Genomic DNA, 20,858 nt, shown 5'->3' with positions numbered 1-20,858 from the left:
GCAAAATTAAAAGAAAAAGCCATAGATGTCCTTAGAGTTCCTTTGTTCATCTATGTTGTATTTCATGATTCTATGGGAATCCCCTTGTAAGTTGGGTTAGCACTTTACAGATTGTAATCAGGAAGATTATAGTGAAATTCCATCATGTTTGTGATGGAGACTGAATGTAGGCTGCACTGCACTTAGCAGCTGAACCAGGATATATCTGGGTGTAATTTTCTCTACTCTCTACTCCATTTCTGTTTCTACTGCACATGAGCAAAAACCAAAAATATCTCGTGGCTAGTGACGAGATAAAAAGACAAAAAGTTTCCTAAGTTGGTTTCAAAGATCAGCAAGTATTATCAAGCGAAAAGGGGGCTAAGATTCAACTCCCCTTCTCTTAGCCACTGATAACCATCAAATGTAATTGCTAAATCCAGTGTTGTTTATGAACACAATTGTCGGTTCATTTGATATTATACAATAGTTTTGTTTTGATAATATTTTCAGTTCATTCTAGAACATATGTGTTTCTGAATTTGAATTTATATAATGGATAATTTTTTATTCATTTGTTATTACACAATAGCCTTGTTATGATAGTATTTCAGTTCGATCGTCAACAATTTTAAATTGAATGGAATGAAATGCAATTAAATAAAGTGATAATGAATAGAATTTGGATAGAATACATGAGCTTTTGAATTTACAGAATTCACATGTTTTAGTTCATTGGTTATTACACATTGGTCTTGTTATGACAATATTTCGGTTCATTTTACAGTCCAGGTGTGTTATTGATAAAAAATTTGTCCCAAAAATTAGGATGACTTTCAAAACACTCGAAGAATAAAAGAATAAAGTGTTGTTTTAGTTCTTAATGTTTGCGCTATATTTTAATTTCGTCCCTAACTTTGAAATGTTATATATTTATCTCAAACATTTTTTTTATTTTATTCCTCTAGTTAAAATTAAATATTTTTTTTCCAAAAATACCTTTTTTACTTTATTATTATTATCTTTTTTTTTCCTTAATTAATTCTATCACTTTTAATCTTAGATAAGTACAATCATTACCATGATTCTTACAGTGACCAATTTTATCACTAACTAAAAAAATATATATTTTTAGAAGAAAAATTTTAATTTTGACCAAAATAACGATGATACTTATATATTCTAAATACAACAATTTTTTTGTTTATGAAAAATTATTATATAAATAATTTTTGGAATGAAATTCTACCTATTTCATTAAGGTTTGTTACGTTATAAATAGAAAATAATAGATAAAAATTATATGAAAACTTAAAAGATAATAAATGTTTCACTAGCATTGTTTTCATATTCATGTGGTTGCAATAGAATACGTTATTATATATAATGAAATTCATAGACAATTTTATTTTGTTTCATACTATCTATTGACGAAAAGACATAGTATACCTACTATTTGTTAGTATTGACGAAAGGACATAGTATACCTACTATTTGTTATCGTGAAAGACTTAATTAGTATTTTTTTTAGGGATTAATTACTCTGAACTCAAATTTTTTGGAGACCTAATTATCATGTTTTTAACAGGTGAAGTACTATTTTAATTTCTAACGTTTAGATTAAGTAATAATTTCATTTCTAACATATGAAATGTTCAATTTTTATCCTAAATATTTTATTTTGTTCTATTTTATTCTATTTTATACCATGAATTGACAAAAAGACATAACATATTTACCGTTCATCATCGTAAAAGATCTAATTGTCCTATTGTTCGAAAAGAAAAATTCTAAAGCTATATTTGTTTTTGAAAACAAGATAAGATAAGATGCTAAAAATAAGACATAAAAAATAGAAATACAGAATTTATTATTCTTGTATTCTATTTAATAATAAAATAAAATAAATTATAAAAATCTAATTTATTTTATTTTGTTATTCAAAAAATTTGAAAAGAATTATATTATAATCATAAAAAATTAACAAGTGTAATAAAAAATAAAAAATAAATTGTATTTTTTGTTAGTATGTCTGTATTCTTTTCATCAAGATAGATATAAAATATGGAGTTAAATTTTAAAGTAGTCTTTGAACCTGCATTCGAGTCTCAAAATGATCCATGAAGTTAATAATTACTCAAATTTGTCCCTAAAATTGCTCTCCGAAATTCATAGTAGCCCCTAAAATAATTTCCATCAATCCTTAACATTGGAAGGACCGAAACAACGTCGTTTTATATTTATATAGAAAAAAATCCTAATCCCCAACACGACATCGTTTTGTATTTATAAAAAAAAATTATAATTTCCAATTATCTTCAATTCTCTTCTTCACACTATTCTTTTTCTTCAATTTTCATAGTAGTAACAACAACATCATCATTGTAAATAATAGTTAAACTATCAAACTCATATTAGTTTATGTAGACTTCCGATGATGATATCCAAGCCAATAATTTGATTTAAATAACGAAACTTTTATAAATTATAGCAGCGGCAACAATAACATGCAACAACATTACATCGATCAACAACAAAAATTAAAACATAAACAGCAAAAAAAAAAAGAATAAATGAAGAGAAAGAAGAGGCAGAATAGACCGGTAGAACAGAAGGAAGAAGCAGGCCACGAAGTAGAGGAAAGCAGAAGCACATGCACAAGAGGAGGCGCCAAGGCGGCCCAAGAGCAAATTGATGAGAGGAGACAATCAAGAACGAATACATGGGGGGCAAGTGAAAGCCTGACCCCAGCTTTTAAAAAAAAATAGTAGTATAAACTAAAAGGTCCAACTCAAATAAAAATAATAGTTTTTAAATTTTTTTAAATTCCTAAATAATAAACACTACATGCCTAGTTCTCTTTCTTTTATGTTGGTGTTTCTTTTGACATTGAAACGTTTGATCTTCTCTTCGAGGCTTGGAGCCATCAGCCATAGCTAAGCCAGTTGCCCAGTTCGGTCTTCTCTTGGAGCACGCCCTCACAGTCACAGCCTCACTTCCCTATCAATTGTCAAAGTTTTCAATCATAGCAAAGGTATTCACTACTCTATGTCTCTACTCATTCTAATTTTTATTTCTTTTATATAATTGTATAAAACTATTAATTAAAAAATCATATTTTTTTACTATAAAATAATATAATTTTATCTTTTCTGTGTTCACATAGATTACAGATAAATGATTTTTTTTGTGTTCACATATATTATAGATAAATGGCATATTTATTTTTTTTAGTGAAATTGATAGTGACTTAATAAAAAAATATTGTTCTTGATTTTAATTAATAAAAAATATTTAGACTTTGTTTATTTATGTAAGTATATAATTATTTAACTTTTTTCAGGTAAAAAAAACTAGAACATTTTATGATGAAAAAGCAAAGTAAAATTGATGCACTTTTTAAGAGAAAAGTTACTGATGATGTTGGAGTTCAAATAAGTCAATCCTCTAATCTTGTTTCACAAGAAGTTCAAGTAAGTGAGCTCTCTAATCTTACTCAAAATACACATCAACATGAAGTCAAAATTCCAAGATTAGAAAGAGATGTAACATCTCTTTACTAGAAAGAGATCCAGAAAAACGACGTCTAATTTGGCAGTATAATGTCAATGAATGTGATAAGATTCGTAGAGTATACATAATAGTTGGGCCATACCAACCAACAAATATTAGCTATCCAGGTTCTGGTAATAACAATCACAGTCGATATTTTCAATCTTCTTCTTGGTTTAAGAAATTTTCAAGTTGGTTAGAATATTTACCAGAAAAAGATGCTGCTTATTGTTTGCCTTGCTACTTGTTTGGTAAACATTATGGTGCTCGCAATGATGAAAAAATGCATTTTCAGAGTTAAGATTTAGTATTTGGAAGAAAGTAAACAATGGAGTGAATTGTGCATTTGTATGTCATGAGGGTTCTATTCCTAATTCTCCCCATAATTTATGTGTAAAATCTTGTGATGATTTAATGGCTCAATCTAAGCATATAGACAAAGTTCTTGATAGGCATAGTGATGAAACTATTGCAAATAACCGCTTAAAGTTGAAGATATCTATTGATGCTATTCGATGGCTTGCATTTCAAGTATGTGCATTTAGAGGCGATGATGAAAGTCCTGGATCTTTGAATAGGGGAAATTTTATTGTGTTAATTAAGCTTTTAGCTTCCTATAATCAAAATGTTAATAATGGTGTCCTTGAAAATGCTCAATATATATCTCCCGGTGTTCAAAAAGATATATGACATATCTTTGCTAGAAAAGTGCGTGCAACAATTTGGAAGAAATTGGTGATTCTAAATTTTGTATAATTATTGATGAAGCAAAAGATGAGTCAAAGCGAGAACAAATGTCTGTGGTTTTGAGATTTGTAGACAAGTACGGTTGTGTTCAAGAAAGATTTTTTGATCTTATACATATTTTTGATACGTATTCTTTGACATTGAAAACATAAATTTCATCAGTTCTTTCTCATCATAATCTTGATGTTCAAAATCTTAGGGGACAAGGGTATGATGGAGCTAGTAATATGTGTGGTGAATGGAATGGATTGCAAGCTCTATTTTTGAAAGATTGTCCTTTTGCTTATTACATTCATTGTCTTACTCATCGATTACAATTAGCACTTGTTTCTGCAGTCAAAGAAATTTGCTATATTCATTAATTCTTTTCAAAACTTACACTAATTGTGAATGTTGTGACTGTTTCTCCTAAACGTCATGATCAGTTAAGGGTTGCTCAAGAAAATAATGTTACAAACTTAATTACCAATGATCAAATTGTGACAGGTAGTGGACTTAATCAAATTGGTACTTTGCAAAGAGCTGGAGATACTAGATGGGGGTCTCATTTGAATTCTGTGCGTAGCTTGTTATGCATGTTTGATGCTACTTGTGAAGTTCTTGAAAAAAGCACGGAAGAAGGTAATTTCTCCACTCGTGGTGATGCTAGTGCTGCTTATGATGCTATCACATCCTTTGAATTTGTTTTTGTTTTGCATTTGATGAGAAATATTTTGAAAGTTAGTCATGATCTTTGTCAAGCTTTGCAACGAAAAAATCAAGATATATTGAACGCTTTAACTCTGATTTCTACTACCAAGACTTTAATCCAAAGAATGAGAGAATCAAGTTGGGAGGCTTTCATAAAAGAAGTTATATTATTTTGTGAGAAACATGAAGTTGAAGTTCCTGATATGAATGCATTGCATATTCCTAGAAGAGGTCGAACTCGCAAAATGGTTGACCAAATTTCAGTGGAGCATCATTACCGTGTTAATTTATTTCTGGCTATAATTGATACACAATTGCAAGAGCTTAATGGAAGATTCAATGATAATATGGTAGAATTACTTACTTTAAGTTCAACTTTAAATCCTAGAGATAATTATAAGTTCTTTAGTGTCAACAAAGTATGTGAACTAGTAGAACGGTTTTATCCAGGTGACTTCAATGACCAAGAAAAATTTCACATTAGAATGCAAGCTCAACATTATAAACTTGATGTTCCTAATCATGTTGAGTTAACTAATTTGTGCACAATTTCGGAGTTATGTCAAGGATTAACGAAGACAGAAAAGTCTTTAACATATCCTTTGATTGATCGTTTGATTCGCTTGGTATTAACTCTCTCTGTTTCAACTGCTACAACTGAGAGATCTTTTCACCTATGAATATTGTGAAGAATAGACTCAGAAATAAAATAGAAGATTAATTTCTTACTAATTTTCTTTTGATTTACATTGAAAAGAAGATTGCTGAAAGATTTGACACAATTCATTATTGATGAATTTTATGATATGAAGAATCGACGTGTACCACTTCGTTAGTAAAAAGTACACATATTTTTTTGTACTTTAAATATATATTCTCTATCAGTATATTTTTGTAATGCATCTTACATTATAATTTATTTGCATATTTTTTTAATTTTATATGTTATTGGCCCCCATGATAACATTTCTGGATCTGTCCCTGGAGACGACAATAACAAAAGAGGCAACGTCCACAGAAGGTTTGTCTTCTACAATTCTTTTCATCTTTTATTATTTCTCTGTAAATTAACAAATTATTATTTTATTTCTTTTGAGTTACTTAAACAATTACAAAATACTGTTTTTTATTGGCAGTTGAGAAAGAGGAAGGGAGCATGAAAAGAAAAAGAAAAGGAAAACTGGGAAAAGAGAAAGGGAATAATAGTTACAACCACTAGGCTGTTAAACTTGTTAATAATATAGTTGCAAATTAAAATATATATAAATATCTTTTAACAAATAATTTGTTTTATTTAATTTATTTTAATTTTAATTATAAACTTACTTATTTTTTCTTTTTATAATTATATAATATCTATTAATCTTATTTTTTAATAAATACTTGTAGTATATAATAGTATAATAGATATAAACTAATTAATAAATTATTAAAATTAAAAAATAATAGTTATTTTAATATAAAAACAAAATAAAAATATTTATGATAGAATAAAATTAACAAAATACTTATTATTCTTGTTTCATATTGTTTTAGAATATTTAAATATTTTTAAAATGTTAGTGAAAATATGTATTTTAAATTTTTAACTATGTTTTGTTTTTTATTTATATAGGACCGGGTCAATCGGTTCAACTAGTGACTCACTGATTAAACTAATAACTCAGTGATCCAGTGACTTAAACGGTTTGATTATCGATTCGGTTCTAATAATTATGATTTTCATGACCCAAAAATATCTTAGGAACTCATTTGAGTCTCAAAATATAAATTTAGAGACAAATTTGAGTAAGTATTAATTTTAAGGACCACTATAGAACTGAGTGCAATTTCGGGCTTAATTTTAAAGAATAAATGGCCATTTGTACCCATGAGAGATGAAAACGCTGATATTTGTACCCATGATAGCTCGAAACTAAACTTATACCCATGATAGATGTTGTCCGTGTGACAAAAGTGCCCTGGCTTGGATCTGAGCTTGGTTCGTGGGTTTCCGAACCTACGTGGCACTCCCACCCCCCCAAAGCCATATCTGACGTGGATGTGAACGTTGATTATCAAAAGGGAGTGGAAAAAGAAACGTCATTTCTCGCGAGAATCAGTGGTGCCCTAGTAGAGGTTCGTCGTCGCCGTTGGTCCATTCGAAGCCGGAGAAGACGACTAGAGTACGCCGAATCGAGTAGCGAGGAGAGCCTTTTACCATTCCTTTCGTATTCGACATCGAGGTGGTCACTCCCTTTGAAAAATTACACAGGTATGTCGTTTCCCACCAATGATTAATTTCATATGTCGTTGCAAGTAGTTAGACAAACGTTGCTACCTAATGAAACTGTATGAGTTACTGTATTTCCTTCAGAATTGATAGATAGTAGTTTGTTTAGGGTTTGTGTTAGCATCAGTTACAGAGAATGTGTGTTTATTGGTTTGTTAAATTTTACTTCCAGGGATGGCCACCATCCACATAACTCTGTCCATTCATCATAGAGGAAGGTTTGAGAGAGAGCCAGTTGGTAAGCTTAGCTACATTGGTGGAGAAGTGACGGAGATAGAGAGGGTAAACGTTGATACCCTCAATGGTTTTTTCATCTCTGATTTGCTGAAGGACATTGGATATATGTCCATTTCTGAGTTTTACTGGCTAGAACCTGGGAAGGAGCTTGATGATGGGTTGAGGTTGCTAAGGGTTGATATGGATGTAGTTAAAATGTATGAGGCAGCCATGAAGAATGGAAACAAAATTAATGTGTATATAGAGCATCCCGTGGATCAGCCTGTGGTAGTTGAGGATAAGGAATTGACTCCATCAAAGGGGAGAAGAAAGGTCTGTGCTAAAAGGGTACCAACTCCAAAGAAGACTCCAAAAAAAAGATTAGCAGTAGTGGAAGATGATGACGATGCTGAGATAGTTGGTAATGTCCAAGTTGACAAGTAGGCCCAAAAAAGTGCTGAGCCTCAGCCCATGGTAGAGGCCCATCAAGAGAACAACCCAGCTCCTGTAGCAACACATGAACCAAATAACATTTTCCAACCTCCTCCAACACCTGTCCAGCCGGATGAACCACCATCAACTTAGTCCCAACCTTCCCAGCCACCTCTTGAGGTAGAGCAGCAACCATCCCAAACTCATGGGATAGACCCAGTCCCTCCCCCTGATGCCAATGTATCTGAAGCTTCACAGCAACCTTGGCACTCTGATGAGACAGACCAATTCATTCCCTCTTAGGTCAATGTCTCTGATCCTATTGCACCTGAGCAGCTCACCCAATACACCCCACATCCTTACAGAAATCCACTTTCACAAGAAATCCCTGAGTCAGCCACACCTTCTGACTCCAACAGGACTCTCCAGAATAATGAAACCAATCCTTCAGATGAGGCTGAGGGTCGGCCAAAAAATAACAGGAGAAGATCAACAAAGAGGCCCCCCTACAGGACAGTCATTCATCCGTTATCCTGATTCGGACAAGCCTCCAACCTTTTATGTCCCAGTTGATGAGGATGATTTTTCTGATGACAACGCTGGGTATCATTGCTATGAATCAGAGGACTTGCATAGCATACCTAGTGATGAAGATTCTGACGAGACCCCAATCTTTCCTCAGAGTAATGCCGATGCCCCTGTTAGCCAGGTGAGGTTGGAAGTGGGAATGGAATTTGAGACTCTAAATCAGTTTAGGAAAGCCGTCCGAAAGTTTAATATAAACATCGGAAGAAGCATTTTCTTCACACGCTGTGACTCTACAAGATCAAAGGCTATATGCTACGATGAAGATTGTCCTTGGCAGATATACTGTGCCAAGAAGACATTTCCAGCAAGTTATCAGGTTAAGACCTTTGTCAACGAACACACCTGCAGTAGGGACAATCACTGCAAGTCAGCAGATGGTAAATGGGTGATTGATGAGCTAGAAGAAAGAATAAGACTTCAACCAAACTTGAGTGTGAGAGAGGCTGACCAGTTCTTCAGAGCTGAGTATGATGTACTCATCAACGAGAGAAAGATTTATAGATCTATGAAGAAGGCAAAGGAGAGGATTGAGGGATCTGAGATTGCACAGTATGCAATTCTTCGTGACTATGCTAATGAGATTCTGAAGACTAATCCTGGCTCTACAGTTAGGATACACACAAATTCCATGCCTGATTCAAATCCCCTTTTCTGAGGATCTATGTATGTTTTGAGGCATGCAAGAAGGGATTTGTAGGTGGCTGTAGACCATTCATAGGGTTGGATAGCACATTTCTTAGAGGGTATTATGGGGGTCAGCTATTAACAGCTATAGGATAGGATGCAAATAACCACATTTACCCCATTGCATATGCAATTGTTGAATCAGAAAACAAGGAAAGTTGGAAGTGGTTTTTAGATATCCTTCAGGATGATGTGGGAGATTTTCAGGCGAATGGGTTTAACTTCATGTCGGACATGCAGAAGATATTTGTGTTTTAATTCTGTTATGTATTTTAATTCTGCAATGTATAGGTTTTTATGCTTGACTAATGAACTAGGTTTAGATGCATACTGTAGAAGAATGATTAGTGTTGTTTAGGGTCTGGAAGAATTATTATTGAATTATTGTTTTCATGCTTGCTATTGTTGAATTATGATAACTGTTGTTTATTATCATTGAAGTTTGTTTATTGATAACTGTTGACAGTTGTTGAAGATTGATTATTGAATGCTGTTTATATTAATGGTTATCTATAGGGGTTAATTCCTGTAGTCCAGGAAATGTACCCAAACACCAACCACAGGTTCTGTGCCATGCATATATGGCAAAACTTTCGCAAGAAATGGAGTGACTTGCAGCTGAAGAAGTGTATGTGGTCATGTGCTAAGGCCACTACGACACAGGACTTCAATGCTGCAATGGATAGGCTAAAAAAGATCAATGTAGGGGCTTGGGAATACTTGGACAAGATTAGTCCGAAACAGTGGAGCAGAGCACATTTTAGTGAGTACCCTAAGATGGACAACTACACCAATAATAACTGCGAGGTGTTTAATGCCAAGGTCAAGAAGATGAGGGGGAAACCGATTATAACCATGTTGGAAGAAGTGAGGTGCTACGTAATGCGGATCATGGCAAGGAACAAAAAGGCTTTGGTTGGGTACAATGGAAGGTTAGCCCCAACTCAACAGAGCAGATTAGAAAGAGAGAAGAGAGAGAGCAACAAATGGAGACCCCTTCCAACCGGAGATGACGCGGAAAATGTTTATGAAGTCCAATGTCTTCTCATGAAGGTCAGTGTGGACTTGGGCAAAGGTACATGTAGTTGTAGACTCTGGCAATTGACTGGGCTACCTTGTAGACATGCATGTGCTGCTTTAGCTTACCAAAATAGAAGACCCGAAGAGTATGTACATAACTGGCTCACGATGGGTGCTTATAATGCTACATATCAGACTTCAATGCGCCCAGTTCCAAGCCAAGAGTTCTGGGAGCACCTTGACACCCTACCAATTCTGCCACCCCGGTACAAAAAGCCAATCAAAAGACCTTCAACGAAGAGAGACAAAAGAAATGATGCCCCTAAGGATAAGAGTGATCCTCATAGAACTAAGAGGAGCATTGGCACCATCGTATGCAAACACTGCCTCCACGTGTGTTCAGTATATTACAATTCGATGTTTAACTTCATGTGTACCAATTTAACTATTACCTGTTTTACGTAGGCTGGTCACAACAAGCGAAGCTCTAAGAAGAGAAAGGAAGCAATGGGTGAAGGGAGTGCTGCACCCCAAGTCCCTGCAAGTGATGAGGATGAAGATATGCTGGCTGAAATGTACTATGAGGAGATATTAGAAGCTGCCGAGGCTGAAGCAGCAGCAACTGAAGTGGGAAACAGTTCCACAGCAGCCCAGACTGCACAGGTTAGTTCATTCCTTTATTCATTTCCTTAATTACATTTGTTTAACGACTCATACTATTACACTGGTTGTTCTTTGGAATCCAGCCTCCACCCCCGATGCCACCACCAGGAACCACACAACCCCAGACTACAACAACCACTGGACCAGCCAAGAAACAACCTAAAAGGAGAAGTGTCAAGCGACCCCCCCGTCTGCACATACCCCACAAGCATCTGCACCATCTCCCAAGAATCCAACCACAATCCCTTCCACACACAACTCTCAAACAACCCCAAATCCACTGCAGGGTGCTAGTGCAGGGACAACCACAAGGTTCGTGCAGTTCATGCCGACAACTGGTGTGGAAGGTATTTCTAGAACAAGAGGCACAACTGTTAGAGGCAGGGGTGAAGGAAGAGGTCAAGGCAGGAGAGGTGCATCAAGCGGAGCCAAAAATGGAATCTCGAGCGGGAGCAGTAACTCAACACCAATGTCATAGACTGTGTTTTGAATGTTTTTTTTGCTATTTTGATGTAATTGTCATTGCTGATACACTAATTTTAGTTGGGAACTGGTTGGTTTATTTTACTAAGTTGGACTAAACAACATTGCTATTTTGGTTGTTCTGACTGTGAAATGCTACTTTTTCTGTAATCAACTATGGTTTTTGGTTTATTTCATGGTCAGTCCACTTGTTGACTTAGCTTTTTTGGTTTTCAGCTTATGCTTTAAGTTGCAAAATCTATGTATAACTGTTACTCACTCTGTTATGGAACAAGATTATCATTAATCGAACATCACCTACTATGCCTGGTTTTATACTTCATTACCACAACCATCAGGTCTCTATGTCACAGATTGAGCTTAATTATAATTCTTTAAGTAGAAAATATAGCTGCATGTGCATATATATCCAATTGACTAGCAATAAAATTTATCATATAGAACTTACAAAGCAGCAACATCATCAAAGTGTCTATATCAAAATCAGAAAATACATTCACTCTCTCATGATTTACAAAGACCCCAACTCCATACAAATTTTACATTTTCATAGAGAAATACATCTCACAGATCAAACAAAATGCAACACCCAACGCTATCTATAAAAGCAACACTCTAATTTTTCTAATTTCACCCCTAATTTCAGCCCTAAATTTGTCTATCCCTCTCGCCAGGATTGACGATGCTTGCTGATTTTTCCCAGGTTCAGTGACAGTGAACCCATCATCATGCCTTGGATAAGAACTCCCTGACTGTCTTTTGGCCAAACATCTTGCTATGCCCTCCCATCCTTCTTCGATTTCATCAACCCATACAAAATATTTGCAGTCTCTTGTCTGACAAAACAAAACAAATGCACCGATTGGTCAACTTAAATGCAAAAAAAACTTTCTCACCTGAACTCCAATAGCGTCTGCCCATTACCGCCCATAGAGGACATCTGATGAACCATCGATTAGGGTTCGTAACGGTGCCAGACTCCATCAACGCAAACTCTCTTCCACAGAAGCATCTGCCGTCCAGCTTCTTCGCCTTCATCTTCTTCGAACTTGAAGAAGAACTGCGACTGCCATCACTTGGAGCAGGAGTAAATATGCGAAAAGACATTACGGGAGGTACGACCTAATTCTTTATCACCATGAGTACACGTCACACTCAATAAGATTCAACAAATATCGATTCTCTAGATCCTGGTTTGTGTTGGGGGGGAGGGGAAGCTACTTAGGGTTTTGATTTCATGCGTTCAACCTATCCCCTCTTGATAATCAACGTTCACATCCACGTTAGATATGACTTTGGGAGGTGGGAGTGCCATGTAGGTTTGAAAACCCACGAACCAAGCTCAGATTTAAGCCAGGACACTTTTGTCACATGGACAACATCTACCATAGGTATAAATTTAATTTCGAACTATCATAAATACAAATATCAGCGTTTTCATCTCATGAGTATAAATGGTCATTTATTCTAATTTTAAAATATGTTAATTCATGAACACAGCTTCACTCAAACACTCACCTTCACCTCTCTACCTTACTCACCGCACGGTAACTGCGGAACACAACGGCAGCCAACAAGGGAGGTCGTCACTCGTCACTCTCCTCGCCAGCTCCTCTGTTTCGTCCCCGCGCCGTCAGTGTTTGGTCGCCTCTGCTTCCTCTGCTTCCTCTGCTCCTCTGTCCGTCTGTGTTGTCCCGGCCGCCTTGGCTTCTTAGTGCCTCGCCTGTCTCTGCTTCCCCCGTCGTCATCGTGTTGGCTCCTCTTCGAAGCTCTGCTCTCTCTCGCCGGCGGCTTGCTCTGCGGCGGTGCAACACTGCAAGGACCCCAAGTTGGAAAATCGTCCCTGACTCTGTTTCTGGCTTTCTGCTTCTGCTGTAGGTGAGATTTTTTTTAGTTATTAATTTTTTATACTGATTTTTTTTTCTGTTTTAATGTATTGATGCTAATTGTCTTTGTATGTACAACTGATTGATTTAATTTGTAATAGGCTAGATGAATTGTATTTGTAATTTTGTATGTAATATTGATGCTAATAGATTGTGAATCAAGTGATTGGAACTGGAAGAATTTTTCATTGATATTTGATAGTTTTATTAGATAATAGGTGCTGTTCTTGTGGTTTTTTTTATTTACTTTTTATTTTTTTATACGTTTTTCTTCCCTCTGTGTTCAGGCGTCGGAGGCTTTTGGTGAAAAGCCGGAAAAGGTTTTACGGTTTAGGGTTTTGGTGCTGTTGGAATAAGATAGGTGTTGTAGGAGAAAACCAAATTAAAAAAAAAATTGCCATACATGTAATGCAGTCTTGTGTGTTGTGTGTCATCTGATCATCTCCTCAATCGCTAAACGCCACCGTTTTCGCCTTCCCACCTGACTCCAACAAAAGCTCCTCCTCACACACAGAATTGAACATTTTCCTATTTTTTCCTTTCCTTTTCGGAAGATACAATTCCCATGGAAGCTCAAAAAATCCTCTCTAGGCTTTGCCCCAAAACCCCGTCACTCCTGCTACCCTCTCATAAAAAGCTTCATACTTTACCTTATGTTGGGCCCAAGAACCTTGGGATTCTGAGATTGGGATGCAGTTACACTGAGGGAAAGAAGAAAAGGGTCTTTTGTGTGAGGAGGACGGTAGAAGAAGAAGAAGCAAAGGAGGTGAAAGTTGGGGCCACTGCGCTGGTGAGGAGGAAGAAGCTGGCAGTTTTCGTGTCCGGTGGAGGGTCCAACTTCAAGTCCATTCATGAGGCTTCGTTGAAGGGTTCACTCCATGGTGATGTTCTTGTTTTGGTCACAAATAAACCTGGTATGCTTTAAATCCTTGACTTTTTTCATTGCTTCTTTTATTTTAATTTTTATGTTTCTGGTATTCTCCAATGATAGTTGATTAAATGAGATTACTTGGATAAGGGTTTGAATGTTTCAACTTATTTTGGTAAAAGTAAATTACTTTTTGTTTACTAAATAAAATTCTTTTTCACATATTTATATGAACTTTTAAAAGAATTAGAGTTTAGTACTTTATTTTATATATTACAGATGAATGAGCTGAACTCAATATTTCTATTAGATGCCTTTTGTGTCTTGTTGTACTGAAAGTTTCTTTCGTTCATTTGTTTTATTCCAGATTGTGGAGGTGCTGAGTATGCAAGAAATAATGGTATCCCAGTTGTTGTGTTCCCTAAAGTAAAGGATGGATCCGATGGGCTATCTCCAAGTGAGCTTGTTGACACACTAAGGTGTGGTGCAGTGCAGTGCTTCTTTATTTCATTTGCTGCAATTGCTTTTTTGGTTTACTCTTCAGTGTGTTAATCTGTCTCTTTATTACAATTTTATGAAATACTTTCACATTCTTTACGTGCAAGATCAACCATGTTGTAAAAAAATGTCTTTTTCTATAAAAATAGAGATAAATATACCAGACTTTCTCAGAAACAACAAAATTTAACTCAAATAGCCACTTTGGACCTCTTGGACGGAGCCACCAAATCTTCCAAGTGAATATGCACTTGCAGAAAATATGATTACTGCTTTGATTGCTTTCCACCTTTCAGTGCAAAATAATAGCTTTATCAACAGAGATAAGAACATCTTTTTAGCTAATTTTTCATCCTCATATTTGCATGTGTATATCTCAATCATCATTTGCATCTTTTGTGGATATCACCATATGATGAAACTCGAATTTTGATTTATGGGAAATTTCTACGTGTCCAAGAACATATGTAATAAATTATAAATGTCCTTAACTTATTATTTTGTTATCTTTTATGATTGTTGTGTATCTGTGGTATTGGCTTGTAACCTTGTATCTACAAGTAAAAATCTAGTAGACTGGTTGGTTTTCATGAACACAAGTCTGTCACAGGATGTGGAACAGTCTTCCTAATCAGTACATCGGAAGTGCCTAAGTAACCTAAGTAACAAAGCACATGGTATACTTCGTGAAATTCTTTACCAATATGAATCTATTAAACAATATTGAGTGTAAATTCTTTTTCCTCTTTTTTTTTTGTTCGTTTCTTGTACTGTAAGTTGTGTCGGAAGGTGGATGTGTTACTTTTAGATTGAAGGACATCTGCATTATTAGTATAGAAGAGATGCCAAAGAAGCTGCAACTTTGCAAAAGCAATAATTTTGATATTCCACGTAGATGTGGTTATACTATTGAGTATTAACGTAGTACTTTTTCTCTTCATCAGGAGTTTCCAAGTTGATTATATTCTTTTAGCTGGATTCCTCAAACTTATACCAGTTGAATTGATTCGGGCTTATGAAAAGTCCATATTAAATATTCATCCATCACTTCTTCCAGCTTTTGGAGGCAAAGGATACTATGGTATGAAGGTGCACAAAGCAGTAATTGCTTCAGGCGCAAGGTATACTTCTCGCCAAACTTCTCATCCTGTTTCACTTGAATTGTCACACTTCGTATGGAGACATGTATTTGTGCTTCATTTTTCTGGGTTGGTTAGATATTCAGGTCCTACAATTCATTTTGTTGACGAACATTATGACACGGGGCGTATCCTTGCTCAATGTGCCATCCCTGTACTGGCTAATGACACTGCAGACGAGTTGGCTTCCAGGGTTCTCAAGGAGGTAATAGCATTTTATATATCTTTAAACAAGTTCAATCCTAAACGAAAGTTCAGCAAATTTATTTGCCACAAGAAGCATGCATGAACCTTTACGTTGATGTAATCAAAAGCCTAGCGATTCATTGTTGTCTTATGTTTTCATTTTTGAACTTAGGAACACAGGTTATACGTGGAGGTGGTCGAAGCTTTGTGTGAAGAGCGTATAGTTTGGAGGGAAGACGGTGTCCCTCTCATCCGGAGCAAAGATAACCCCAACGAGTTCTGCTAATTATGGTGTAAATTTAATTTGCCTTTCAATTCCTTTTCAGTTACACTTTTGTTTCATAACATCAGAGATAAATTACATTGATCTCCCATGAGGTTAAGTGATATTACATATGACATTTCTTAATATCGTAGTTATCAAGGGTGTTTGTGTATTGAGAGCCATATGATCTAAATCCTAAGGAGACTAGTTTATACTTTTGCCAATAGTGGGTTGATGTGTGTAATATCACTTAATCTCAATTCTCAAGGGTGGTTGATATCATTTACCTTAATATTAAGAGTAAGGATTGAATAACATAAGTGTAACCTTAAGTAACTAGACTTTTGTTTCTTCTGCAGGGGATTTCGCTATCTATGGAACTTCAGAAATACATAAATAATTAGCTAATGAAAGAATTAATAAATGAGCAATTAGGGGGGCGATCCTTCAAGGGGTCCACAAACCCTTGAAGAATAATCTAATAATCTAATTAGGAACCCACAAACATCTCTTTAGAATTGTATATATAAACTTGTTGTAATTTTTCTTTCCCAATAGATGATGAGGGCTGATGACTTCATATTTCATAATTTTGGACCCCTTTTACCCCATACTTGAAACTTGGCATCTCATATTCACATCTTAGTAGCAATTTGCCTTCTGTTATTGTTATTTTTTTGGGTGAGCTCTATGGCATCCAAATTCAGTTATATACTTATATATATTTGTATCACATTTGTACTTTATACATAATTTTTTGGGTGAGCTCTATGGCTCTCTCTCTCTCTCACTCACTCTCATTTTTGGGGGCATATTTATCCTTTTGAGTTTTGATTCACTTGTGTGGGTCAGCAATCGATGTGAGATAGTTGGGCATTTTTTTTGTTTAAATAAAAATTTCATTATTTTCCCATGTTTTGCTGGCTTCATACAAGGTTCTTTTTAAACAAAAAAAAAAAAAAAATTGATATGTATCAATTTGTGAAAAATTCAAAAGATTTTCAAATGTGCGCATTATTTCTATATTCCATTATTTCATAGGCAAGATAGCGAAATGCCCAAAAACAAAAATACCTATCTCCTCTTTCTATGCGTGCAAAATGTCACAACAATTAAATCATATTTTCCTGACCAAAAAAAAAAAAAAAATCATATTTTGCTACCATAAGCTGCGAAATCATAGTACTTCATTCTCAAAGTTTGTGAAATATCCGATGCTTAATCTCGTTAACCATAGTGATATTTTAGAATTTAGATTACATTTTTTAGTTTGATAAAATTCTCTTAACCTGGCAAGTCGATCATGCTATTTCGTAAGTTTAGGTTTGATCTATTAAATTTAAGCTTCCAAAATAATTGAGTCTAAAGATATTATTTGTGAGACCAAACCGAGTCGAATAAAGAAATTAAACTTTTAAAATAGCTTGAGTTTAAAGTTATTTTGTGTTAGACTTAGCCGATTATAGGCCAGCCACTTGGTAGATTGTTGGCCTTTTTTCACTCTTACCCATTAATTTTATTTATTCTAATAAAAGTTATATATTTAACCAATAGTGTAAAGGCAATTAGTCCTAGGTAATAGTAATACACAAGGATAATGATTAAGGAGACAATCTTATACGATCATAACAATTAAGTTTTACAAATTCTAAAGATGGTTTCAACTTTCAAGTTTTGGTGATACCAGGAGCTTATGTTTAGTTAACATTTGCTTTTGTTTCCTTTCCCATATAAAATTGAATTATTTGGATCAAGTTGTTTATATTACACTTTTTAAGTGCAGCTCTCTTTCAAATACTACAACATAATGCAGAATGTGCTTTGTACCGAGTTATCTTTTTGTGTGTGTACACATATTTCTTTTAAATTATTTTGCCCTGTGTTGTAATTTTGTATAGAATTATGCTAATTATTAATTTACCAAACAATATGTAGTCTGAATTGACACTTCTCTTTATCTCGTTGTAATAAAAAGGACATAATTTGAGGTGCTACATTCATATATTCAACCACTTGATAACATATTAAAATTATCGCTATTTGTCATGATATTTTTCATTTTAAAAGTTTAAATTAATAAAAAAAGATAACATGAATAATTATATCTCTAACACTTCTTTTTAAATAAGAATCTCTTTTGAATTTGTTTCATTTTTGCATAGACCTTTTTTTTATTTATCTTGTACTATTTTTTTTTTTACTTTTAGACAGTACAATATTTTTTGTCTATTATAATATATGTTGAAATATTAGAGGCAACGCTGCTAGATTGATCCCATAGTAATAATAGAAAAGGTACCGCTTTTAAAGTGATGCCATAGTTGGTCAAATATGCAATACTCCCAAAAATTGCTATAGCAATAAAATAGGCAATACTTTTTATTAGTTGCAAAATTAATAGAAAAAACACCTAATGAGCATTGCATTAAATTCTACTCATAAGCGTTGTCTTTGTTTTAGAATAGACAATGCTTTTAAAGAGTTACTTCTAAAAGCGTTGCTTTTAAAGCAAAAAAGTATTGCCTTGATTCCAAGAGTTGCTATAGTAATAAAATAGGCAATTCTTTTTATTAGTTGCAAAATTAATAAAAAAAAACACCTAATGATTGCATTAAATTCTACTCATAAGCGTTGTCTTTGTTTTAGAATAGGCAATGCTTTTAAAGAGTTGCTTTCAAAAGTGTTGCTTTTGAGGTGAAAAAGCGTTGCTTTGATCTAAGGCAATGGCCGCATCAGCAAGGCCCCCAAAAGTGTTGCCTCATATCCGAAAGTGTTGTTATAGATCAAAGACAACCTTTTTTCAATCTTTAGGCAACACTTTTTAAATGTTGTCTCAGATGAAAAATGTTGTAGTGAAGGTTTATCAAAGATCGAACTTTAGACATTTTAGACATAGAGTTTTGATACCATGTCATGATACCACTCATTCTAAAAGTTTAAGTTAATAAAAAAAGACAACATGAATGGTTATATCTCTAACACTATTCATTTATTAGTGTATTTTAGCCTGCACCTGTCCAAATCAGGCGCTCAGGATGCCGATTTCTTTTTATCCGGAAGAGTCAGAGGTTTCCTTGTTTATTATGAAATTTGATTGCTCCCATATAACTTTTCTTGTTTGCAATGGTGAACCCTTGCTTGTTTCAAACTTGTTTGGGGGATGCAGCAAAAATTACCCCAAAGATTGTGCCAGACTAGACAACATGTTAATGCCATAACATGTTTGGCCCATATTTTCGTTATAGTTTACCCACAGGCATTACTTTTTGTGTCTATTGGAAGGAAAAAAAATCTAAAACATGTGAAGTTGAAGTCCAAAGAAAGAACCTCACATAAGATTCACTAAAGAAAAAAAGAAAGGAAAAAAAGAGAAGTATTATATATCATTATCTGGAAGTGGCTTCTCTAAAACACAGATCCCCAAATTGCTGAAATGGGTAGTTACAAATTTGCTCCTTCGGCAACAAAGGCAGGTGCATTGACCGCGGGTGCAAGGACGGTGGGCTCAGAGAGGATGGTTCTCAACACAGCAGCAGAAGCATATTAATGCCAGACAAGAGCCGCGTGCAAGGACAGACGATGTCATGGAGGAGCAATGTGTAGGAACCGGCATCGATGGAAACTCCTTGCAGGGAGGCGGCATGGTGGAATGATGTGGTAGAAGAAGAACAACGCTGCTAAAGGTGGAAGAAGAGAGTCTTCAAACCGGGGGATAGGTACGGGTTTAGATCTAGGTTTGGTTCGAGTTGGACTATCCGGCCTGAACACTGTCCAAAAGAAAAAATCCCTTTGTCACTATGAAGACTGAAGAACAGGTATCGTTGCATGTTATCCTCCATCCTTCAAAATTGGTGCCTCAATGGAGCCAAGTCAACAGACCCTCTATTGTGTCCATTTGTTGGTCCCATGCTCTTTATATTCAAAACCTAAACCCTATGATAGTATACGTATGCATATAAAAATTACTTTATTATGTTACATACAGTATATTCAATGTGTCAAGTCTTCCTTTTCCCTTCCACAACTACTTAACCAATAATTCATTCACATACGATAAATAATAATTCCCATATTATAAATATATATATCAATTACTAGCTCATTTTTTCTAATATGGAGAGTATGTTGGTATTTTGAATGGAAATGGGCGTTTTTGGTGTATTTACATAATGGTGGACATGTCAGATGTGCAGGATCAACACGTGGGGGCGTGCTGATGCAGCACGTGGAGGGCAAGCTAGCAACACGTGGGGTGCGTGTAGTTGACGTGGCAATGTGCGATTCGAGGGCACCTTCGACACGTGGGGGCATGTTAAGTGCCCTGCCTATATAAGGCCAAGCTCGGTACTATTTCATAGCAAAGATAATAGTTGTTTGAGTGTGTTTCTAGTATGATAGAGGGTACTGCAAACTTGGTAGTGTATTGTAACGGTGAGAATATACAGAATACTCATGAGGGAGTTAGGTTTGTATGCTAGAATCCATTTTTGTTTGTGGTTCCATGCAACATGACGTTCATGGAGCTTCAAAATGGTCTCTGTCAAAGCATGGAGAATGGTATGTTGAGGAGAGTGAGCAGTATTCTGTATCGGAATCTCGTTATAGTTTTTGGTGGTCTAATATAGTTTGATATTATGCTGATCATTGATGAAGTGAGTATGAAGAATATGTTCCAAATTCACCGGCAGAC

At 35.0% G+C, this 20,858-nt stretch overlaps 2 protein-coding genes across 4 annotated transcripts; both read left to right on the top strand.

The window, feature by feature from the left end:
- The first annotated feature begins 3,945 nt into the window (after window positions 1-3,945).
- LOC107641017 (uncharacterized) lies at window positions 3,946-5,648 on the top strand. Its single transcript, XM_016344526.1, has 2 exons — window positions 3,946-4,062; window positions 4,704-5,648. The coding sequence occupies exons 1-2, from the start codon at window positions 3,946-3,948 to the stop codon at window positions 5,646-5,648; spliced, it is 1,062 nt and encodes a 353-aa protein (XP_016200012.1).
- A 7,158-nt stretch (window positions 5,649-12,806) lies between these two features.
- On the top strand, window positions 12,807-16,958 carry LOC107643995 (phosphoribosylglycinamide formyltransferase, chloroplastic). Of its 3 annotated transcripts, none has more exons than XR_001621168.3 (7): window positions 12,807-13,204; window positions 13,500-14,126; window positions 14,448-14,559; window positions 15,523-15,699; window positions 15,796-15,922; window positions 16,084-16,194; window positions 16,528-16,958. XR_001621168.3 is itself a non-coding variant. In XM_016347759.3 (7 exons), exons 2-6 carry the CDS (start codon window positions 13,778-13,780, stop codon window positions 16,187-16,189), a joined length of 879 nt encoding a protein of 292 aa, XP_016203245.1. In that variant the 5' UTR covers window positions 12,807-13,204; window positions 13,500-13,777; the 3' UTR covers window positions 16,190-16,194; window positions 16,528-16,958. The 3 variants fall into 3 exon arrangements, 2 of the variants coding, with proteins under 2 accessions (XP_016203245.1, XP_016203246.1); XM_016347759.3 differs by having other exon boundaries at window positions 16,076-16,194; XM_016347760.3 differs by lacking the exon at window positions 16,528-16,958 and having other exon boundaries at window positions 16,084-16,483.
- The last annotated feature ends 3,900 nt before the right edge of the window (window positions 16,959-20,858 follow it).

The sequence above is a fragment of the Arachis ipaensis genome, chromosome B5 (assembly GCF_059453495.1).
Source record: "Arachis ipaensis isolate K30076 ecotype BB chromosome B5, ASM5945349v1, whole genome shotgun sequence".
NCBI lineage: Eukaryota > Viridiplantae > Streptophyta > Magnoliopsida > Fabales > Fabaceae > Arachis > Arachis ipaensis.
Note: the sequence above shows the minus strand (reverse complement) of the source record. Positions and strands in the feature narration are given on the sequence as shown.